We start from the raw sequence: 25,555 nt of genomic DNA on the forward strand, positions 1-25,555 counted from the left end.
TATATATATATGTATGTGTATATATATATATATATATATATATATATATATATATATATATAATGCTTTATATTGATAATATGGCAGGACTATACTTATAACTGCTTGAATATTATTTACTCTCTATATAAATTTGACCAGGTAACCTAATCTCTTTGTGCTTCAATTTCCTCACTTATCTAATTAAGCACATAATGGTAAACTTAACCTAATAGGGTTGTTGCTAGTTAAAAGAATTAGTAATATATGTAAAGCACTTATAACAGTACCCAGAACATGGCGCATGCTAAATAAACATTTTGTTGTTAGATGTGGATCCAGTTTTATCAGACTTTGAAAATATTTTTATTTTTTCTGACATTAAAAGTAATACATACAAAAATTCAAACAACTAGCAAAATGGATAGTAAAGATTATCCATAATCTAGTGTGACTCACAGATATCTGTTATACATATATGTTCATTTAAAAAGTGATTTTACAACTTTAATGGTTCATTTTGGCATAGCTACATGAAAATATTCTAGTTTAAGCCAATCTAAGATTATATGGCATGATTTAAATAAGGTCTGTGACATGGAGTTCTTTCAGTTGTATTCCCCTCTAATTGTACAGAAGCCCTATTGGTATAATGGTAAGGTGTGGAGGGAGAGAGGAAACATTCTACAGTCCTATGTTTAGGTCTCAATCTTTTAGTGAGCTAGTACCCCCAAGCTGTGACATTCCCAAGTGCTTTGCAGTTTTGTTATTTTTCCCTCTTAGGTGAGGCAGGAAGGTTGGAGGGGCCTGGAGTTGAGTATGTCTTTTCCAAGTTTGTTAGGTTACGGTCAATATTTTTTCCTGAGCACAGGCCTTTTTAAGAACAGAACCCTCTGGGCATATTACAAAATGGCTATACCCCCACCTCTGCGGGAAGCAAGAGGAATTATTCTCAGAACTTCACTGTAAGAATCTGGTAGGGATCCTTGAGGTAAAACACAAAATTGTAGGAGCCCCTGTAAGACTGGGATTTACTGGCGTTTTAACTCAAACTTGTTCACATTGAGCATTCAGCAATTCACTAATTACAGTTTAGGTTTTCCTGTCTAGGTATTGGTTCCTGTGGAGGTATCTGCTCTGATAAGTTGTGATTCCCTGTATCTGCCTGCCTGTCCCCCCAATTTTAGAGGCAATAGTTTCCCCTGTGTCCTCAATTTTCTGATGCATATAAGATTTGTTTATTTTCAGGTCAGCCCTTTTTTTGTGCATGTGAGAGTGGGAGTGATGACTTCTAAGTCCTTTACACACCGGACTGGAAACTAGCAGTCTCTGGTGTGATTTTTAGCAGAACAAAAGTCAAGTAGGCCTTTTGAGTTTTTCCATCAATGCTCAAAGTTCAGGAAACAAGGTCAGAAAAGGAGAATGATAGGGAAAGAAGGGTGATAACTAAGGAAACTAGGTTGAAGTGAAAAGATATGTCCCATTGATTCAGATAAACCCAGATTTAAAACACATATGCTTCATTTATTCACTTTGTGACTTTGAATATTTCACTTTCTCATCTATATACATAGTAATATTTACCTTGTGGGCATTTTTGAGAATTAAACAAGATAAAGCATATAAAACACCTGGTATATGAGATAGATAACCAATAAATAATAATTAGGATTTTTTTCCCATAGAAATGACCAGTAATAAGATGGAAGGACAGGCTAAATGGGTGGGTTAAGGGACTAAAATGAGTGAGAAGCAAAAATGCAAGTACATGTTTGTAGTTAGTGAGAGAAAAAAAGAATTTCCAAGTTAAGATCTCTAAGATTGGGACATTGAGATGAGTTTTTCAATGAAACAAATTAAATCTCCAGTTTACCCATGGGTAGTAGCATCTAAAACTTAATTTAAAAACCAGCAAGAAGAGGACTTTGTTTCATCAAAATGTCATATGTCTTAAAAATAATGTTAGTATCTATTACTAAAAATTTCCTAGAAATTTGACAGGGGTTTTCAAATAATTTTCTAGTCCTCTGGGAAAATAGCCATATGGCCTTTGGTTGACTTACTTAACCCACTGCCCAGTAAAATACTTTAAAGACAGATAAAACTCAAAGGATGTTTATGGAATTGAAAAGATCTTCTAGGCAATGGTAATTTTATCTATAAATGGACATAATATTTTTTGGCTGCTTGAGGCTAGAGGCTAAGCCAGTTATTTCCTGAGAACCTTCCCAGATCTTGAATCTGAGTTTCTAGCATTCTGTTTTAGTTTTCATTGGCTTTCTTCTCTATTTTTAGTTCCACTGGTTTTTGACTCCAGGAAGTGCCACTCCAACATATAATAATAGGGCCTGACCTTTATCCTTCCTTAGGTCTCTGAAGCCAACCTAAACCATTTAAAACATACGAGGAAGGAGAAGATAATAATAAAACTATATTTTAAAAAAGACTTACTCATGATACCAAAAACAGAAGCCGCTAAATGAAAAAATATAGGTAAATTGGAGTTCATAAAAATTAAGAACATTTGTGCATCAAAGGACACTATTAAGAAGGAGAAAAGATAACCTACTGAATGTGAGAAAAACATTTGCAAATTATATATCTGATAAGGGATTAATATCCAGAATATATAAAAACTCCTATAACTCAACAGCAAAAAAATAATAATGATAAAACCTAACAACCCAATTAAAAAATGAGCAAAGGACTTAAATAGACATTTCTCTAAAGAAAATGTTCAAATGTCCAATAACCACATGAAATGATGGTGTACATCATTAATCATTAGGGAAAAGCAAATCAAAACTATAATGAAATACCACTTCATGCCCACTAAGATGGTTATAATAATTTCAGGAAAATAACAAAACAGAAAATAACATGTGTGTGGGGAAATGTGGAAATTGGAACCTTTGTACATTGCTGGTGGGAACGTAAAATATTGTAGCCACCATGGAAAACAACTTGGCCAGTTTCTCAGAAGGTGAAACAAAGAACTACCATATGAGTATGACCCAGGAATTCTACTACTAGATATATGTCTAAAACAATTGAAAGCAGGGACTCAAACAGATGTCTGTACATCAATGTTGATAGCAGCATCATTTACAATAGCCAATAGATAGAAACAACCCAAGTGTCCATCAACAGATTAATGGATAAACAAAATGTGGCATATACCTTCAATAGAATATTATTCAGCCATAAAAACTGATCTTTCTATGGACCTCCTGGAGGATGCCTATCACCTTCTTCTACTCCATGTGGATAAAAAGAACAGCAGTAACAGTTTGCAAAGCATATTCACATTTACAGTAGGGGTCTCTAGTTCAGGATAAGTACACACAGGGCTTTCCTTAGGTGAGTACAAATAGCACAGTATATAAGCAAGTCCAGGCTCTTGTGCTGAGAGCTAGTTTGGAAACCAGGGCTTAGCATTTCTCAACTAACCAAATCTTGTGGCTTTATCTAACTGCATTACTCAATAAATACATCTCTACTATCTATAGTGATGTGCATGTACATATGCCTACATATTGAATACTTTTCCTGAAATGACATCCAACTCCAGAATCCAAGGCAGGTTGGAAGCCAGATAGAATGGAATGATGTGTAAGAAGGAAGTTACCACAAAGTTTCGACTGGTTATGGTGAAGGGAGTGGCGTTGTCCAGGATTAGATAGATCCAAAATTAATGTTTATTTCTAAAAGAGATAGTTGGCACAGGAGCAGAGAAGGGAGGAAGAGTTGGCTTTTTGGTTTGTATTTTCTGGGTGATATTTTTAAAAGTATCACTCACGGCAGAAAACATATTCAGTGTAAGAGGTCCAGATCTTGTCATCTGTCTGGTCATGGGTGACAGTGCAGGTGCCAGTGGAGTTGCATGCTACCATGTAAAAGCCAGCATCAGCTAGTTTGTCAAAGGCTTGTTCCAGAAAAGTGAATTTGAGATAATATCGAGAAGTGTACCGCTCAGGAGGACGGTCAGGGTCTCTGCTCTCATTTAGAGTATCTCCAAATACTTCTTTGGCCAATGAGATCTTACCACACACCATGATTCGGGCCACACGGCGGAATTTGGCATCTGTGTGGCTATCCCTACTCAGAGTATAGGAGCCTCGATAGCCAATGGTGATGAAACCTGCCTTCTTGAGGTCAGAACCACTACCTGCTGTTAGAGTTGGGGGATTATCAGGGCCACTAACTTGGATGTTATTACTTGAAGAGAAATTACATACGGTGTCAGTGTTGGTGGACAGCTTTTCTAGATCACTTTGGCATAGGTCATTGCCAACTGAGTTGAGCTTGTTGATTTTAAGAGCCAACATCTTCACTAGTTCTGGTAACTTGAAGTATTCTGCTTCTCTCTGGAGCCGACCACACTCTGGAAAGTGGTCTGGAAGCACTAGTTTTCGGTCTCTCATGTAGTCTAGTACATAGCGAAAGAGGAAACCATCTCGGTCTACAAAGAATCTCCCTTTGTTGTCCTGAATTAAAGAGCAAGGATTGTTTTTACTGAACATTTCCCAGAGAAGGGAGCCGGGAACACTGACCAAAGTAGGATAGCGAGTGATGTACACCTGACCACCTACATTGAGTTCAATAATCTCAGGAAAATGACGGAAATTCTCACTTGGCTTAGCACAACTTGATTTCTCTGGCATGGCCATATTGATCTGCAGAAGCAAAAAACATTGTTTCTAAGTAAAGGTTTACAGTATGGGGATTCTGTTTATAAACATTAATTTTCTGTGTTCTTTCATACTACATACCAAGAAAATCAAGCAAACCGTAACCTTTTGCAAATTAACTATTTTTAATGAGACTGGCAGCATAGAAAAATTGTACATGATTTGGCTTTGCAATGATTTTTTAATGTCCTTCTGAATGTTGGGTATATCTCACAATCCTCAATTCATAGTATGTTGTCACAGTCCATGCAGCGCCCCCTTTTTCGTGTTTGTTTTGGTTATTCTATTTTACTCTCATAGTCCATTCCCATTCCTGTCCCTGTTCGCATCGTAGCCAACCATTCTGGTAAGTTTACTGTGTATCTTTCTGTGTATACATATTCTTGAAAAAATGGGTTTTGTTGTTTTAAATAGATGTATATGTTACTGTATTATATATTTCACTCTTCATTTATATATTTTTTCACTCTCAGCACTATGTTACTCAAATCGCTTCATGTTGCTATGTGTATCCCCTGCTTCCAATCGTGGCATAATATGTGGTGTGCATCCACCATGTTTTACTATCCATTCTCCCAGATTTACTAACACCAGATTGCCTGTAACTCCCAGCTACAATGTATACTCCTGTACATGTTTCCTATGGACCTGTGAGAGAACATCTTTATGCTATATATCTAGCAGTGGTATTTCTGAGTCACATTGTATGTATATATCTAATTTGACTAAGTAGTTACATATTGCTCTCTAAAAGGTCCCTTGTCTGCATTTGTGCTTAATCCTCACATCTGCATCACGACTTGACTTATCCAATTTCTAAATTTTTGCCACTCTGCTGGCTGTAAAGTGATACCTCATTGAGTATTAGAAAATTAGCTATAAAACAAAGACCATAACTTAGTACCTCCTCACTGTCCATTAATTCGTTAACTTTTACAACTCCTGCCCCTACCACTTTACTAGAACCACTGTTTCCAACAGAAAATATGTTGTGCTCATCACCTTTCTTTATCCCCCATTCTTCTTTATCTCTGCAGCATTCAACATTATTTTCCATATCCTCCTTTATAAAACTCTTCCCTCCCTCAGACATGGTAAACCTAGACTTTCCCATCTCTTTCTACCTCATGGTCCATTCCAATTTTATCTCTGTCACTGGCTTCTCTTGCTTCTCAAACCATCCTAAACCGTGACCGTGGAAGCCTCAGAACTGTGTTTTTTGTTCTCTAATCTCTCCCTCAGAGCTTTTCAAACACTTACCTTTACATATATGATTCCCAAATCCCAACCTCTCTCCTAAACTTAAGTTTCGTACTGGCAACTACTTGCTAAATGCCACAACAGCACCTTGAATTCAGCATGTTCAAAACCACACTCATATGTGAAAGTATTTTGTAAAATCTAAGCTATTATAATTATTTTTCTCTTTATTTTTCCAGCCTAAAAAGGTCACATTTTACGACTTTTTTTTTTTTGTCCATGGTTTCACAATTTTCTCAGTCATTCAACCTGGAGATTTAGAAACTTCAGAGTCATCTTATTGACCTATTCATCTTTCTCATGCATATTCCTCACTAACCTAGAAATTATTACTTTATGATATCTCCTGCATACACAACCACTGCCATGTCCTGTTCTTCACTCTGCACTAACTGATCTGAACATCCAAATTGACCTGTCCATCTCTAGTTGAGATCCATCCACATCTGCCTTCCACCCCCCACCCCCCAAAAAAATATCCTACATGCTATTACCAGATTGGTTGTTATCACATCAACTTCTCTGTTTAAAAACTGTCAGTGACTCCACTTTGCGTAAAGATCAAATTGAAAGCCCTTACCCTGGAACTCAAAGCTATCTATAAGCTAGTTCTTTTCTCTCTTTAATGATAAGAATACCTAGCACTACATAGGACTTACTATGTGTCAGGCATTGTTCTTAGGCAATGAAGTAGGTACAATTATTATCCTCATTTTGCCAATGAGGAAACTGGTAAATAACTTGCCCAACATAAAACTAATCCTCACATCTGAGGTGGTATTCAAACTCAAACAGGAGTACTCCAGTGTCCATGTTCTTAACTATTCTTTTGATTGTGTCTGCTAAGATTTCATTACATATACAAAAAATGGTGTACTTGTTATTGCCTGTCATTATATGTTCATTTTTGTTGCCTTTGCCCATACCTTTTCCCCTTCTGAAAAGCATTATCCCACTTCCTTGACTTTAAGGACCAATTCAAGTCCCAACTAAGATTAACCTTCTCCTCATATTTCTATATTAAACTTGAGAATTTCAGTTCATTTTTTACTCATTTGGTTTCCTACTCTTTTACATAATATAATAATAGTAGCAGTAGTAACATAAATAATAACAATAGCTAACATGAAACTCTTATTATATGCCAGTCTTTTTCTGATCCTTTTTAATGTGATGACTCAATTAATGTTTCTAACAATCCAATAAGGTAAATACTACTGCAATCTCTATTTCTCAGAGGAATAAACAGATGCACAGTTTATTATAATTCTTCATACACACTACTGTTTTTAGTCTCCACTTCCTAATCTACCCTGCACACTACAAGTAGAATTATCTTTCATAAATGCAAAACTAATTATGGACTTCCTTGCTTAAACACTGTCAAAGTTTCTCAAAATCTAGAGAATGAAGTTCAAACATATTACAGTATATGAAAAGTTCCACACCAGTCGTTGCCTTGTTCTTGGGCTTTGATTCCAACTATCTTTCCCTTTCATACCACCAAAATGACTCTAAACTTTAGCCACACTGAATCTAATCCCAGTTCACCAGACTCGTCCACTTTTTCATGTCCACATGCCTTAAACTATGATTCCTTCAGCCTGAAATGGCTTCTTTTACTCTACCTACCCCACATCCCTGTCCCTTCTTGAGAAATAATATAGTGGCTTTGGGAAGGTCTGATTTCGAATCCCACCTCTGCAATTACTAGCTGGGTAACTTTGGGCATATTACTTATTCTCTCTGAGCCTCAGTTTTCTTATCCAGAAAATGGATATAACAAAAGATTCATAAGATGAGGAAATTGCGTATATCTTATATAAAGTACTTAATACAATATCTGTCATATAGTAAGTGCTTAATGGATGGTTGGTTACATTGGCTCCTTTAGCTTATCTTGGGACAAGCGGTGAAAGATTGCTATCCACCAGTTAATTATGCACTAGTCTTACAGTGCTGAAATGGAACATTCCCTCTAACTGCCCACCCCATCCCTTTTCTATTATTGCTTCAGATTAGAAATATCTCTCAGAGAACTCATTACAGTACACCGTAATTATTTATATGTTTGTCTGTTCCAAATAACCTCTAAAATACATGGTAATCTTGATTTAAAAATCTCTGGATCCCCAGCACTGTGAGCCTGGCAAGTAGTAAGCCGATAGCAAGCAATTATTGAGTGATGAATAAATTACCAACAAACAAATGTGATATCAATCTCATTACTTGCATAATCCCACAGTACACAAGTAGAAATGAATTTCTAGAAATTCATTTTGAATACATGTGTGAGCATATGAACAAAAAATATACATACACTACATTTTGCAGATTTCTGTTGTATATTCCCCCCCACCAAAAAAAAAACAAACTCAAGGAAAGTCTAAGACAGTTGTTTTCCATTGTACAAAAAGATAATTTTATAATACAATTAAACAGGTGAAAAATAGTAGTGTAAAGTTGATACCTTCTTATTTCAGGTTTTTCTTTCTTGAGGCTTTAGAGTTACTTCTGCTCAAGTCAACTGATGATTTAAAATCCTGAGTCAGAGTCACATTCAATTTGAGGAGCCAAAGTGGGTAGTCTATTTTGCCTCTCACATTAGAACAGAATTTTTAGCTAAGTCCTGAGGGCAGAACTGTGATTTCTGTAGGAATGAGTCAGAAGGGTAAATGTTAGGACGAGAACTGTAAGGAATGCTCAACCGCCACCCCTCTGCGGCACAACCACAACCATTTTTTAAAACAGGAATAGAAATTTTACTTTGAAAGTTATTTGCAAGACTAGTCCTAATAAACAGGAATCTCAATTTACTTTAAAGAAAGAAAAATGGATGCAGTTCCCCCAATAATAAAAAATTTCCAATTCAAAAGATCCCCTGGTATATTATAACATGAAGAAGGACATATTTCCCAAACAGGAAGATTTTTATCTGTTTTGCATGTATTTGTAATGTAAAAATCTTTTTTGCATGTAAAAATCTTTAGCTATGCCCCATTCTCCCCTTCCCCACCCCAGTGTTTCCTGTTCAGCTGGCTTTTGTCCAAGAGGAAGTGAAAAAAAATGTTCATTCAATCTAACCATTCTTCAGTTTTTGTAATGCTTATTTTGGATATAGTCCTATAATGTCTCTCTCTCTTTTTCTTTTCTGCACATAAACCTCAGGCTGATAAGGTTTTGTGGTTAGTTGCCCTCAGTAAATCAAAGAAATAAAGGTCTCTGCAAGGAGGATGTTAAAGGAGACAATGTGAAATACAAACAGTTTAAATCAGAGGATGAAATGTTCAACCCAGCTGTATGCTGCAAGCCTGAAGAGCTGAGCTTTATATTTCAGCGTATCAAGGTACTGAAGAAAGTGGCTAGTGCATCACTTGCTTTCTGTAGTCAAAGAATTCTACAACAAAGATCCAATGTTTTAAACAGAAAAAAGTAAGGTATATCAACACTCCTGATTTCTACCTGAAAATGTGAAGGAAGTATTTTCTAAGGAAATCAGACAGTTTATAAATGGACAATTTCCAATTTTATTAAACATGAAATATTTGTATTCTAATATCTCCTCTCTTCTCTCTCTCCCTTTTCCTATCTGTCTCACTCTCTCCTCTTTTGACCAGTCTGTCTTAAAAATACACTCACTTATAAGAATGAATACATCAATTTAAATTTTTAAATGTGGTTCCCACCTTTTATGTTGTCCCAGTTCAAAGAGATCCAAGACAGCAAAGTAGGTAACAGCTGAACAGGAAGTGTAAGCAAAAGGGAAAAAAAACAACATTAGGAATTAAGAAATAGCTTTTTTTCTACTGAAGGAGAAAATCCTCAGCAGCATTCCCACATCCTTCAAATAGCTTGGATCTATGGCTTTTTGTCTGTTTATAAAACAAAATGCTAGTACACAGATGCTTTAAAAATTCAAAATAAAATTTAAAAAATTACCAAATGATGAAAGGCAATCCGAATTTTCAGAATTCCCTTTCAGGAAGACTTGCCTGCTTTTGAATCTCTAGGTTGCTTGCCCATCAGCAGGTTCCACATGCAGTCTTCTCAATACACAGAAAGAACACACAGAGACATGCGCAACCCCAGCTCAAATGCAGAAGCTCCTGAATTCCAGAAGCAGTGGACTGCAAAGGAAAGGCAAAGGGATCAATAGAGTAGTTACCTTGAATCTCCAGCCACTCGAATATTGCCAAGTACAGCCTAAGCCTCTCTCTGCCTCGCTGCAGGCTAAGCTCTCAGCTTGTGAACTGCCTTCCTGCTCTCCTCTCTCTCCCTTGCTGTACTTTGGTGGTTGGTCTGGGTTTTCCCTTTTAATGCAAGGAAGCCTGTAGATCCTCCTCCCCTGCTATGACTTACTTGGCTTCCTCCCCAGCCAGCCTCCCAGATGGAAATGGCAAGCTCTCTACTCTGCAGCTTGAGGAGGAGCAAAGTCGAGAAAGGTGATGGTAATGTTAATAAAAGAGTATCATTTGGGGTAAGAGAAAATTTTTTTCTGATCTTTTGATCTCTCAAACACAACAAATAAACATTTAGTAGCTGCAAATTAATTAAACGTATTTTTAACTAAACAGTTGATTGAATTCTCAACATGGATGCATCAGATCTGTTTACTTGAATAATTTTATTGCGATAAATACTCATATGACCTCCACAGTTCAAATAAATCATTTACTAAGCACTGCTTATGTTTCAATATACTGTGCTAAATGCTGAGGATAAAGAAATAAATTAGTCACAGGAGCATTACAGTTTATTCCAGGAGAAAGATTTGTGAACAAATAAATTCAATATAAGTTAGTATTATGGAAGAGGTATGCATGCAGTGCTGTAAGAACACATAGAACATACCCCCTAGCCTGTATAGGGGTTCCCAAAGACTTCCTGAGATGTCTGAACTAACTTTTATCAGATGAACAAGAAGTAGCTGGAAAAAGATAAGTAAGAAATGTATTCCAGGCAGAAAGAACAGTGTTAGCAAAGTCAAATAGGTGTGAAAGAGTATGTCATTATTAGGTCATAATTTATATCTATCTATCTATCTATCTATCTATCTATCTATCTATCTATCTATCTATCTATCTATCTATCTATCTATCTGGAGGACTTAAAATGCTTTAATTCCCATTACTCATTTTTGGCTCATATGGTGTTATTTCCTTTTTTATTTTTTAATAAATTTATCAAGCTGACATTGACTGCTTAAATTATGTAGGTTTCAAGTTTACATTCTTATAATACATCATCTATATATTGCATTGTGTGTTCACCACCCAGAGTCAGTTCTCCTTCCATCACAATATATTTGAAACCCTTTTGCCTCTTCCACCATCCTCTCCCCTTACCCTCTGGTAACCGCTAAACTGTTGTCTGTGTCTATGAGTTTTTGTTTGTTTGTTTGTTTGTCTTGTTCCTTTGTTGCTTTCAGTTTTATATCCCACATGAGTGAAGTCATATGGTTCTCGACTTTTTCTATCTGACTTATTTCACTTAGCATGATAACCTCAAGATCCATCCATTTTGTTGCAAATGGCAGTATTTCGTCTTTTCTTAAGGCCGTATAGTATTCCATTGTACACATGTTTCACATCTTCTTTATCCAATCATTTATCAAAGGACACTTTGGTTGTTTCCATGTCTTGGCCACTGTGACTAATGCTTCAATGAACATAGGGATACATATATCTTTACAAATAAATGTTTTCAGATTTTTTTTTGGTAGATACCAAGAAGAGAGATTGCTGGGTTGTATGGTAATTCTATTCTTTTTTTTTTTTGAAATTTAGTGTGTTTTTTAATTAAAGTTTATTGGGGTGACAATTGTTAGTAAAGTTACATAGATTTCAGGTAAACAATTCTGTATTACATCATCTATAAATCCCATTGTGTGTTCACCACTCAAAGTCAGTTCTCCTTCCATCACCATATATTTGATCCTCTTTACCCTCATCTACCAACCTCCTCCCTCTTACTCTCTGATTATTCTTAATTTTTGGAGGCACCTCCATACAGTTTTCCATAGTGGCTGTACAAATTCAGATTCCCACCAATAGTGTATGAGGGTTTCTTTTTTTCCACAACCTCTCCAACACTTGTTATTACTTGTCTTATTGATAATAACCATTCTAACAGGTGTGAGGTGGTATCTTACTGTGGATTTGATTTGCATATCTCTAATAGCTAGTGAAGCTGAGCATTTTTTCCATCTCTGTTGGCCCTTTGTATGTCTTCTTGTGAGAAGTGTCTGTTCAGGTCCTCTGCCCATTTTTTAATTGAATATTTTTTTCTTTTGAGTTGCATGAGTTCTTTATATATTTTGGATATTAGCCCCTTATTGAAGGTGTTTTTTTGCAAATATCTTCTCCCATTCTGTTGGTTGCCTCCTTGTTTTATTGATGGTTTCTTTGGTTGTGCAGAAGCTTTATAGTTTGATATAGTCCCATTCATTTATTATTGCTATTACTTCTCTTGTCTTTGTGGTCAAATTCATAAAATCCTCTTTGAACCCAAGGTCCATAAGTTTAGTACCTATGCTTTCTTCTATGCAATTCATTGTTTCAGGTCTTATGTTTAAGTTTTTGATCCATTTTGAGTTAATATTGGTATATTGTGACAGATAGCAGTCTAGTTTCATTCTTTTGCATGTGGCTTTCCAATTTTCCCAGGATCATTTATTGAAGAGGCTTTGTTTTTTCCATTGTATGTTTTTGGCTCATTTGTCAAAAATTATCTGCCCATATATGTATATGTGGATTTATTTCTGGGTTCTCAATTCTATTCCTTTGTTCTCTGTGTTTTTCTGCCAATACCATGCTGTTTGATATTGTCACTCTGTAGTATAAATTCAAGTCAGGGAGTGTGATACCTGCAGCCTTATTCTTTTTTCTTAGGATTGCTTTGGCTATTTGGAGTTTTTTGTGATTCCATATAAATCAGATGGATTTGTTTGTTCTGTTTCTTGAAAAAAATGCCATTCGGATTTTGATGGAGATTGCATTAAACTGTATATTCCTTTGGGTAATATAGGCATTTCAGTTATGTTGATCCTTCCAATCCATGAACATGGAATATCTTTCCATTTATTTGTGTCTTTTCCCATTTCTCTTAATAATGTCTTATAGTTTTCAGTGCATAGGTCCATCACATGCTTTGTTAAATTTGTTCCTAGGTATTTTATTCTTTTAGTTGCAATTGCAAAAGGAGTTGTTGTTTTTTAAAATTTCATTGTTAGTATTTAGAAACACACTGGATTTTTGTACATTGATTTTGTGTCCTGCAACTTTACTGTATATTTTTATTGTTTCTAATAGTGTTTTTGGCGGAGTCTTTAGGGTTTCTATGTAAAGAATAATGTCATCTGCAAAAGGTGACAATTTGACTACGTCATTTTCAATTTGGATGCCTTTTATTTTTTTCTCTTGCCTGAGTGCTCTGGCTAGGACTTCCAGAACAATGTTGAAGAGCAGTGGTGAGAGGGGGCATCCCTGTCTTTTTCCTGACCGTAGAGGAAAAGCTTTTAGTTTTTCACCATTAAATTTCATATTAACTGAGGGTTTTTCATATACAGCCTATATTATGTTGAGGTACTTTTCTTCTATACCCATTTTATTAAGTGTTTTAATCATCAACAGATGTTGTATCTTATCAAATGCTTTTTCTGCATCAATTAATATGATCATATGATTTTTATATTTTACTTTGTTGATATGGTGTATCACGTTGATCAATTTGCATATGTTGAACCATCTTGTGCCCCTTGAATGAACCCCACTTGATTGTGATATACAATATTTTCAATGTATTGTTGTATTCATTTTGCTAGTATTTTGTTTAGTATTTTTGCATTTGTATTCATCAGAAATATTGGTCTGTACTTTTCTTTTTATAGGGCCACTATTTTTTAATGTCGGAGTAAGGAGAGGCAAGCTTTACAATCCCAAAATCTAAACCAATTTTCTTCAGATTATCTAATACAAGTAGCTTTAACTTAATGATTTCACATCACATGCAATTTCTCTCTTTCACCTCAAGTTGAATCACTGAATTAAAATGTGGATTTTTCAAAAAGAAAATGTGAACGTTGCCATGGACTTGTCTCTCTGAACCTGTACCTCTTCTCCCTCAGTCAAACAGCCAAACAGGTTCCCGAGAAATAATGTTAGATATGGTGCAGTTTGGGGTGAGGTTATCTTTGCCTATAAGGAACAGAAAGCCAGACTCAACAATAAGGGGTATGTATTTTCTCACACACTGAATCTTTAGCTAGGCCAATTACACTATTAGTTATTTCAGTAACTGAATGACTTCATTAAGGACATCTTCCGTTATTATGTTCAACTGTCTTTGGAATGTAAGCAACATCCTTTTTAGTCACCAAATGGCTTTAGCAGTTCCAAATATTGTAATGCTATACAATACTCTCTAAAAATCCAGAAGTGAAGAAAAGGGCTGTTCCTTCCAAAACAGCTTCTCCCACTCTCCATTTTAGAAGTATTTAAATAATCCCCCCAAAAGGAGGATGTGTGCAGTATTATCAAATAGTACTTATAAACTAAATCATTTGGACTCTAATTACAAGATCTCATTACCTATACACCTTCAAATATTTCTTTCTTTTTTTCTTAAATTTATTGGAGTGACAATTGTTAGTAAAATTACATAGATTTCAGGTGTACAATTCTGTATTACATCATCTATAAATCCCATTGTGTGTTCACCACGCAGAGTCCGTTCTCCTTCCATCACCATATATTTGATCCCCCTTACCCTCATCTCCCACCACCGCCCCCCTTACCCTCTGGTAACCACTAAACTATTGTCTGTGTCTATGAGTTTTTGTTTCTCATTTGTTTGTCTTGTTCTTTTGCTGTTTTTGGTTTATATACCACCTATCAGTGAAATCATACGGTTCTCTGCTTTTTCTGTCTGACTTATTTCGCTTAGCATTATACTCTCAAGATCCATCCATGTTGTCACAAATGTTCCTATATCATCTTTTCTTACCGCTGAATAGTATTGCATTATGTATATATACCACAACTTCTCTATCCATTCATCAATCGAAGGACGTTTTGGTTGTTTCCATGTCTTGGCCACCGTAAACAAAGCTGCAATGAACATTGGAGCACACGTGTCTTTATGTATAAATGTTTCAAATATTTCTTTTTAAGGTAGGAAAATCCTTCCCAAAAGCACTACCTGTGTCCCTAGTAGATGTTCCCACAGATCCCAATGGCCCTGATTGGGTCATATGTCCTCCCCTAAACCAGTCATTGGCAAGGGGATTTAGATCACCATCATAGGCTTAAATCAATCTTAATTCACACCCTGGGCTGGGAAGAAAGTCAACTTTTTCTAAAGCACATTACTGACAAAATCTGAAACAAACAAAACAAAACTTGGATTCCGTTAGCAAATCAGAAACTGGACAGTGGCTGCTGGATAGACAAATAGTAGTATTCACCATAAGTTGTTCTTTGTTGATATTAGGCCAAGAGACCCAAATCCTGACTTGGCACAAACACCTTGCTCCCCATTATTGGAATCTGAACAGTTAGATTTAGAAACATAAAATCAAAATTCCCAACTTTATGATTTCTCCAAGGCTACCCTTAGTTTAAAATTTTTTCATTGTGATGAACTATACACTGGGTGCCAAAAAAAAAATGTATACAAGTGGACACTTTGGTCAACATTGGTAATCAGAAATGTCTGGACGCTGATGGTAATGACTTTGAGCACCTCTTGCAATTGCAGAAGTTAAATGTGACTTGCATTCATCTTCTGTTATTGGTATATAGTGAGTACTACAATTTTAATAGATTTTTCCTTTCTTAAAATGTGCATACATTTTTTGGCACCCTCTCTCTCTCTCTCTCTCTCTCTCTATATATATATATATATATATATATATATCCATAAAAAATGAAATATTGCCATTTGTAATAACATGGATGGATTTGCATGCATTATGCTAAGTGAAGTAAGTCAGAGAAAAACAAATACCATCTGATCTCAGTCATATGTGGAATTTAAAACAAAACAAGCTGATACATACAGAGAATAGATTGGTAGTTACCAGAGGCAGGGGGTGTAGGGGTGGACAAAATGGGTGAAGGAATTCAAAAGGTACAAATTTATAAAATAAATAAGTCATGGGGATGTAATATACAACATGGTAACTACAGTTAATAATACTGTATTGCATATTTGAAAGTTGCTAAGAGAGTAAATCTTAAAAGTTCTGATCACAAGAAAAACATTCTATAGCTATGTATGGTGATGGATGGTAAGTAGACTTATTGTGATGGTCATTTCATAATATATACAAACATCAAATAATATTGTATACATGATAGTAACATAATATTGTATGTCAGTTATACCACATTTTTTTTTAAAAAAGACTGTGAATAAACAGCAAATAAATGATGACTACTATAAAAAAAAAACCAAAAACAAAAATATAGCAATTATTGGTGAGGATGTGGAGATATTGGAACACTTGTGATCTGTTGGTGGCAATATAAAATGATGCAGCCACTATGGAAAAACTTTGTGACATTTCCTCAAAAATTAAACACGAAATTTCCCCGTGATCCAGCAATTCCACTTCTGGGTTATATCCAAAACTTTTGAATCAGGGATCTTCAAGAGATATTTGTACAACCATCTTCATAGCTGCATTATTCACTATAGCCAAAAGGTCGAAGCAACCCAACTGTCCATCAACAGGGGAAAGGATGAACAACATGCAATATATACATACAATGGGATATTATTTAGCTTTTAAAGGGAAGAAAATTCTGACACATGTTACAACGTGGATGAACCTTGAGGACATTATGCTAAATAAAATAATTCAGTCCCAAAAAATGAATATTGTATTATTCTATTTATATGCGGCTCTACGGTAGTCAAACTCATAAAGATACAAAGTAAAATGGTGATTACCAGGGGCTGGGGGCAGTGGAGAATGGGGAGTTGTTGTTTAATGAGTATAGCATTCAAGTTTGCAAGACGAAAAGAGTTTTGGATATTGGTTGAATAACAATGTGAATGTACTTAACACTACTGAGCTATACACGTTAAAATGTTTAAAATGGTAAACTTCACCTCAATTTAAAAAGAATAAAAAGAAAGTAAATTTTATGTTATGTGTATTTTACAATAAAAACAAATAAAAGGGAATGGAGTACTGATACACAGTATAGCATCATGAACCTTGAAAATGTCATGCTTAGTGAAATAAGCCAGACACATAAGACCATATACCATATGTTTCCATTTGTATGAAATGTTTAAATAAACAAATCCATACAGACAGAAAATAGATTAGTGTTTTCAAGGGTCTGTGGGGAGAGAGGATTGGGAGTGACTACTGAAGGATACTTGGTATTTTTAAAAAATAGTTATTAAACTTACTGGGGTGACATTGGTTAAAATTACATAGGTTTGAAGTGTACAATTCTATAATACATCATCTGTATATTGTATTGTGTGTTCACCATCCAAAGTTAAATCTCCTTCTGTCACCACGTATTTGACCCTCTCCACCCTTTTCTACTTCCCCCATCCCCCTTTCCCTCTGGTAACATCATATTGTTGTCTGTGTGTATGAGTTTTATTTTCTTTGTCTTGTTTGTTTGTTGCTTTTAGTTTTATATCCCACATGTGAGTGAAATTATATGATTCTTGACATTTTCCATCTTATTTCATTTACTGTGATATTCTCTCAAAATTCATCCTTGTTGTGGCAAATGACAGTATTTTATCTATTATTATGACTGAGTAGTATCCCATTGTATAATATTTACCAAATCTTCTTTATCCAGTCATCTATCAAAGGACATGCAAAGGAAGTAAAAGCAAAAATAAATGAATGGGACTATGTCAAACTAAAAAGCTTCTGCATAGCAAAAATATATCACAAAACAAAGAGGCAACCAACTGAATGGGAGAAGATATTTGCAAAAAAACACCTTCAATAGAGAGCTAATGTCTGAAATATATAAAGAACTCATGCAACTCAAAAAAAAATCTAATTAAAAATCGGCAGAGGACTTGAATAGACACTTCTTCCAAGAAGATATACAAATGGCCAACAGTTATATGAAAAGATGCTCAACTTCACTAGGTATTAAGGAAATGTAAGTCAAAACCACAATGAGATATCACCACACACCTGTTACAAATGGCTATTACCAACAAGATAAGGAATAACAAATGTTGGAGAGGTTGTGAAGAAAAAGGAACCCACATAGAAGGTCTGACAATGAAGTTTGTGACCTTGTTGTACCGATGTTGCTAACCTTTTTTGATACCAGAGGGATTATTCATTATGAATTTGTACCAGCTTGACAAACAGTTAACCAAGTTTACTATTTGGAAGTGCTGAAAAGGCTTCATGAAAAAGTTAGATGAAAATGACCTGAACTATTAGCCAACAATTCATGGCTCTTGCATCACAACAGTGCACCAGCTCACACAGCACTGTCTGTGAGGGAGTTTTTAGCCAGCAAAAAAATAACTGTATTGAATACCCTCCCTACTCACCTGATCTGGCCCCCAGTGACTTCTTTCATTACCAGAAGATAAAGGAAACATTGAAAGGAAGACATTTTGATGACATTCAGGACATCAAGGGTAATACAATGACAGCTCTGATGGCCATTCCAGGAAGAGTTCCAAAATTGCTTTGAAGCATCGACTAGGTGCTGGCTTCAGTGCATAGCTTCCCAAGTGAAGTACTTCAAAGGTGACCATAGTGATATTTAGCAATGAGGTATGTAGCACTTTTTCTAGGATGAGTTCACAAACTTAATTGTCAGGCCTCATATGCTGCTGTTCGGAATATAAATTGGTACAGCCACTGTAGAAAACCATCTGGAGTTTCCTCAAGAAATTAAGAATAGAGTTACCATATGACCCAGCATTCCCTCTTCTGGGTATCTATCCTAAAATTTTGAAATTATCTATTCATAAAGATATATGTACCCCTATGTTCACTGCAGCATTATTCATGGTAGCCAAGACATGGTATATGGTTTTTTTTGGAGTGATGAAAATGTTCTGGAATTAGATAGTGTTGATGGATGCACAATTTTGTGAATACACTTAAAAATACTGAATTTTATACAATAAAAAGATGAATGTTATGTTATTTGAATTCATTTTCTTTTTTTCTTTTTTTAAATTTATTGAGGTGACAATTGTTAGTAGAGTTACATAGATTTCATGTGTATAATTCTGTATTACATCATCTATAAATCCCATTGTGTGTTCACCACCCAGAGTCAGTTCTCCTTCCATCACCATATATTTGATCCCCCTTACCCTCATCTCCCATCCCCCACCCCCCTTACTCTCTGGTAACCGCTAAACTATTGTCTGTGTCTATGAGTTTGGATTCATTTTCATTAAAAAACAACAACAGCAGCAAGAAAACCTGTAAACAACCTAAGTGTCACCAGACATCTCTCCATAGAGAATTAGTTAAATAAAAAATTATGGTAAGTCCGTACAATGGAATTGTGTACAGCCATTAAAAAGATATTTTAAAATGAGAAGAAAGAATGTACTATATGAAAACTCACCAAGGTATATGATTATGGTAAAAACAAAACAAAACAAAAAACTACATACAAAAACTGAATACTTAATGGAATTCTAAAATAATTCTAGTTAAATAGTACATTAAAACCTAAAAATAAAACAAAAAAAATGTGTATTCTCCCTCCAAATCATTCTTACTTTTCATTTTATGAGAATGTTACAGAAACGCCATTGTTCTTGTCCCTAGATACGTACTTGAAAAACAACAGAGGAGTCTGTTATATTTGTACATGGAAGAGAAAAATTATTGGCCTTGAGATGAAAGCTCACTTCCAAAAGAAATCACAATGAATCAATCAACTTCTCAATAACAAACAAACAAACAAACAAACAAATCTAAATGAAAACAGATTACTATCACCCAGAGTGGGGAGGGTTCAGTTTTGTTCTTTGTTTTTGTTCTCTCTTTAGGCACTTTAAATTATGAAAGAAATTTGGATCTATAGCACTTCTCAAATCTGTTCTTCAACCTAACAGTGCTCTCTTCTGTTTCCATGATTCACATTAAGCTAGTTTATCAATGTTGAGGAAAAAAACCCCGGAAAAACCACAAAACTTAACTTGGAAAAGATGATGGGGAAAAATCATTTTGAAACGTAGAAGTAAAGGGATTTAGTTTCTATTCTAGTATAACAAAAATAAATAAACAAAAGTCCAGTTGCAAGTATGATGGTGGTTACCAAAGGCTGGGGAGAGGGGCAAATGGGAAGTTGTTTAATGTGTATGAAAATTTTCTGGAGATTGTTTGTACAACATTGTGAATATACATAACACTACTGAACTGTGCACTTAAAAATGGTTAAGATGGTAAGTTTTATGTTATGTGCATTTTTCTACAACAAAAAATAAAAGTTAATAAATCCAGTTGAAGTATAAATAGTCCAGGTTGATAGCAGCGGTTCTAAGTTGGGACTGTTTTCACCTCCATCAGATGTTTACCATAAATCAAACCCACCTGGATTTGATGTAACTTTTAATTCCTGTCATTTCACTAAAATAGGCACATATTTCTTTTTAACTTACTAAAACTATCGATATAAAACGTCATTTCAACGTTAACTCTTAAAGTCTTGAGTCTCACAAACTTAGAGACCCATGTAAAAAGATTATAAAAATGTTACTGCATTTACTTTGGGAAATAATAAAATACTTTGCAATATCAAAAAATAAAGACTCTAAGATTTGACTTCTACTGGGTCAAAGGCATGAAGTTCACTGAGGGGGAACACTAGGAACAAGTTTGGAGGATAAGGGATAGAGAGAGACCAGTGGTTCTCAGCAGGGATGATTTTGCCCCCAGGGGACATTTGGCAGTGTCTGGAGATATTTTTGGTTATCACAACTGGGGGTGTTGGGGGGTGCTACTGGCATGGGTTGGGATACTGGTAAATATCCTGCAATGCACAGGACCGCCTTCCCCCACCCTCCACACCACTACAAAGAATGATCTGTCCTCAAATGTCAATAGTGCCAAGAGAGATCTCTCTTTTGACTTTGGCCATCTTTCTTAGCCGTTGTAGCAGGCTTCTCTTCTGTCTCTAATTACTCACTGTTCTGTCTTTACCCCACTTCTCTTTTCTCTACATTTTCTGTTGGGGGATATCATCAATTCCCATGACTTCAACTACCACATCTATGTTACTGACTTACACATATTTATATCGAGTCGCAACTGCTCTTCTAGCTCTAGAGCCTTAGTTTTCTTGAATTCCCATCACATATTTTCATTACCCTACTGCTACATTTCTTGTCTTTATTAGTAGTTCTGATAGGAAACCACAGGGTCATTTATATTCCAAACATTTTCCGAGTGTCTAGTTTGCATAAAGGGCTGCTCTGGTACTTGAAGGAAGGTAGAGATGATGGAGATGAGAGGCAATCCTGGTTAATAAGTGTTTTAATTGCATTACCCTTGATTATGGCAATAGTTTTGCAAGGAAGACATTATCTCCTGGCAACCAAAGCTCAAAGTGTTTAATCAACTACTTAAATATCACAAGCTTGCAAATAGCTTTTAAAAGTCAGATCTATTTTGATATTCAAGATTGAACTATCTCCATTATTTAAAAAAAATAAAATAAAATGAGGACAGTGTTGGAAAAGTGTGGTCTAGTTTGTCCATAGCCAAGGCGGTATGGATGTGAATGGTGAGGGCCTAAGTAGTTCCAGTAGCCTTTTCTTCTAAGACACATTGCACCCTCTTCTGGTTAATTACCGTATATCATAGAATAAATACACTTACGATGGTAAGATAAATCATTTTTTATAACTCAAGGAAAAAAAATAAACATAGCTAGTTAAAGTATGACATACTATCAATTGTCAGACATTTCCCTAGATGTTTAAGCATTAAAAAGGCAAGCTTTTAGAGATTTCTAATTTGTTAAAATACGAAGCAAAAAGTAATCTTAGATTCTGACATACGGTGAATTTATTTTCCACATTCAACTTTCAAGGTCAGTGCTAGTGTGCTATTCTGCACTTTCGTCGACTAATACCTTTGTATACTGTCTGTCAAATGATCGTAAGTAGTTTCGTGGCTTTGTGTTGTGCATCTGCAACTCGATCTTATAGCCCTTAGCGCTTCAATCATTTCTTTGTTTTCCCCGCCCCCGCCCCCGCCCCCGCCCCCGCCCCGCCCCTCACACTCCGCGCCGTTCCACAATCTGCGGAGTTTACTACCTAGGTATAGATATGAATTTCTTCTAATCATAAAATTGCATAGGTTTTTTAAGTCTGTTCGTAGATTTAATTACACTAGGGGGAGGGATGATGGAAAAGCATTATATTACATATACGCATCATTTTTTAAAAGACCAATCCTGGTAGAAACGTTAAAATGGGGTGGGGTAGGGAGCTGGGGCGGAGGCAAAGAGGGGATATACGTATCAGGATACCGGAAATGCGGTGAGAGAAACCCGGAGGAAGCTCTGTGCTTGGTGGGGCCCCGCCGCCATCTCAGGTCTCTTCGCCTCGCCAGGGTCCAGCAGAGAGAGCTGACGCCAGGTCCTATAATCCTTATGGAGGACCAACCTTGTACCTCCGGGAGATCCACGCTCCCACCTGGAAACACGCGGGAAACCAAGCCTCCAAAAAAGCGCTGCCTCTTAGCTCCGCGGTGGGATTATCCGGAAGGAACCCCGAACGGAGGTAGTACTTCACTCCCCTCGGCACCTCCTCCTGCAACACCCGGCCTAACGTCGCACCCTCCTCCTCCGGAGAAGTAGTAAAATATACTTCTCCCACCCTAAACCAGGTTAGATTCTTTCTCATCTGGGACATCCTGGCTCTCTGAAACTTAATTATGTATTTCCCAGATCGCCTTCCGTTTTCCCTGTTCTCGCCACGATTTTAAAATGGAGAAAATATGCATGCGTTAAATAACTTTCACAAAATATGCTTGGATAAAATTATGCATATTTAATGACATTAAGTAAGTATTTTTAATATATTAATTGTGATAATTGTGGGTGTTAGTTTTTAAGAAATAGACTTAAGTCTTTGATATGCATGAAAGTAATTTCGTGGATTTGAGGTGGGGGCTACAAACAAACGATTCATGAGTTGATAATTATTATACCTAGGTGATGTATATGTGGCAATTCATTATACCGTTCTCGTTACTTTTGTGTATATATGGAATTTTTCAATTTAAAAAATGCTTTGCTGTGTGTATGACTTGGATAGAAAAAGATTTTCTCTTTTAGCAACTCTTCTCCTTCCAAATAACCCCAGCCTGTTCTATTCACTCCTTCACTGTGTCCCCTCGATATTTATGGACTCATTTTCCTTGGAATTGTTTAGCACATGCTGCTCTGTGATAATTCTTGTCTCTTAAGCCAGAAGCTCCCCGGCACTGTGACCTTCTGCCTTGTTAGCCAGGCTTTCCCCAAGAAAGGAACTGATTCTCTCCCATCCAGCCTTGGACACTGATGGGGCAGAAGCACGCTCTGCACCTCAGGCTTCTTTGAGAGGGGGCCGTTGTTAGCTTACTGACCTCAGGTTGCCAACATCCATCCACATGGTTGCAACAGGGCCACAGGCAAATAAGCCTTTTCTTCACAGTGAAAATTCAGACATGGCCAAAGCTAATTCACAGACCATGGAGTCCACCGGGAATTTTCAGGTGGCTCACCCACTGAGTATGCTCTTTCTCTCTGTTCTGTCGGGTGCTCTGTCCCTATCCTTTTCTCTGTCTAATGCTTATTTTCTGTAAACTAGTCAGAAAGCCTTCAGTGTGGGAGAAAATCTTCTATATTTGCCTTGTACATTTTGCACAAGCTAAAATAAAACAAAAACAAAAAGTAAAATATACTGCAAAAAATGCTTTTTTCAAGATCAATAACAGTGTATTGAAGGCCTAATTCCTATGCCTAGCACTGTCCTAACAGAAGGTATTACAAGCTGAGCTGCAAAAGTGTATGATTGTTTTTCTGTATATGGTGGGAGAATTTAATAAGTAAAAAAAAAAATTACAGTATGGTAAATCAAACCCACGTGACATAATGTTTGCTTGTTTAAGGTATTCAGGAAGCAACCTTGGATGGACCAAGTCATTCTGCCTGGTAGTAGTAATCATGAGCTATCAGAGGAAGGGGAAAATTTGGGTGACCCTTAAAGGGTTAGTGACATCAGCCATGTGGAGGGGAAGAGAATGTTTTTCAGGCCTAGTGCTTTCAGAACAAAAGATCCAAGACAGGCTTGTTCTGGGAAAAGCTTGGCTATAACTGAATCTATGAGAAGGACTTGGAAGTGAGATAGAAGTGTTGCAGCGCCTCGAATGTTATGCTAAGGAGTATGCAATTTAATCCATAAGCAGTGGCAACCATTGAAGATTTTCAAGCAAGTGATATATTTTAGTAGTCCAGTTTTTACTATCAGAAACAATCTTGTATTTATATGACCTTATATAATTAAAAAATAAAACCAAATCTGATCTAAGCCTCACAGATCCTTGTAATCCAAAGGACACAGGGCATCCTTTCTTCATTTATGCAGTAAACCTCTATGGATCCATTGCAATGGACTCGCCATTGTGCTGGAAGCTGGAAGGGATGGATGACCAAGGCATAGTGCCTGGTACATAGTAGAAATGAAACATATATTTGAATAATGAAGTCAGTGAATGATAGGATAACAGTGACAACTAACGGGGTTCTGGATTTAGGGCTTGGTGGTAGTGCAAGAAAACGAATGAGCTCTATTTTACTTGAAAGCATCACCAGGTCATTCCTTACAGCCTGACTTTCCCCAACTTTACCTCTATCCAAGCGTGTAGTGGTGGTGGGCAGAAGGGATAGTAATGCTCAGATAGAAAACAAAGGAGGTTGTATAGGGCAAGCAGTGCAAGAGCTGCATAATGTCCTCTAGTGATTCAGATCAATGAAAATTGTAATAATGGTAAATATTTACTGAACACTTTTTACGTGCCAGATTCTGTTCTAATTGGCTTCTGTAGTCTATGGCTGTTATTGTTTATTATTAATATTTGTTATTGCTATGCAGTAGTCCCTTTCATCCTATCTATGTAACTGTTTTATAAGAATAACATATAATTCAAATGGGGCATGGTGGAGCATAAGGACCTGAGGAGGCCAGGGGAAAGAGATAAACAGTAACAGCAAAAATGATTTTACCTTATTTTACTATTTTTCAGTCTTTGAAGGATTCCAGTATGACTCCTTTTCCTTCGTGCATTTGTAAAATAGTTTATCCAGTGAAGACAATGAAGATTATTGACAATTCTACCCTGCTTTTTCTGTTGTCCTGCGCTGGGAAGTTGTGATTTTTTAAGGTAATATTACCAAAAACTTATTAATGGGAGAAGAAAAATAAGAGTTGACTGTGACACTAAATTAATTTATTATGACATTAAAAATAACTAGCCAAACAAAAACCAAAAAGCTATCTACAAATGATAAAATTGAAACCATTTCTACAGTATATGAAACCATGTATACCATATAGTAATAATGTAATCTCTAAGCTGTTTTGTTCGATTCACTCCTAAT

General features: G+C 36.1%; 1 protein-coding gene and 1 long non-coding RNA gene across 5 annotated transcripts in view; one reads left to right on the forward strand and one right to left on the reverse strand.

Moving 5' to 3' along the window:
* Positions 1 to 284: 284 nt before the first annotated feature.
* Positions 285 to 25,555, reverse strand: part of LOC109438890 (BTB/POZ domain-containing protein KCTD12) — a 118,300-nt gene continuing 93,029 nt past the window's right edge. For 2 of the 4 annotated variants that reach the window (XM_074324297.1, XM_074324298.1), the window contains 4 exons: positions 9,923 to 10,057; positions 9,617 to 9,668; positions 8,401 to 8,580; positions 285 to 4,655 (listed from right to left, as the gene is read on the reverse strand). In XM_074324297.1, coding sequence (XP_074180398.1) covers positions 3,771 to 4,649 — 879 coding nt within the window. In that variant the 5' untranslated portion in view covers positions 4,650 to 4,655; positions 8,401 to 8,580; positions 9,617 to 9,668; positions 9,923 to 10,057 and the 3' untranslated portion in view covers positions 285 to 3,770. Of the gene's footprint in view, positions 4,656 to 8,400; positions 8,581 to 9,616; positions 9,669 to 9,922; positions 10,058 to 10,095; positions 10,291 to 22,441; positions 22,549 to 25,555 lie in introns of those variants that run through there. The other 2 variants (XM_074324299.1, XM_019719058.2) reach the window with 2 other exon arrangements.
* Positions 22,565 to 25,555, forward strand: part of LOC109438893 (negative regulator of P-body association) — a 47,895-nt gene continuing 44,904 nt past the window's right edge. The window contains exons 1-2 of the long non-coding RNA XR_002136440.2: positions 22,565 to 22,800; positions 25,201 to 25,338. This is a non-coding gene — a long non-coding RNA (negative regulator of P-body association). The remainder of the gene's footprint in view (positions 22,801 to 25,200; positions 25,339 to 25,555) is intronic.

This window comes from Rhinolophus sinicus, chromosome X (genome assembly GCF_036562045.2).
Source record: "Rhinolophus sinicus isolate RSC01 chromosome X, ASM3656204v1, whole genome shotgun sequence".
Lineage (NCBI taxonomy): Eukaryota > Metazoa > Chordata > Mammalia > Chiroptera > Rhinolophidae > Rhinolophus > Rhinolophus sinicus.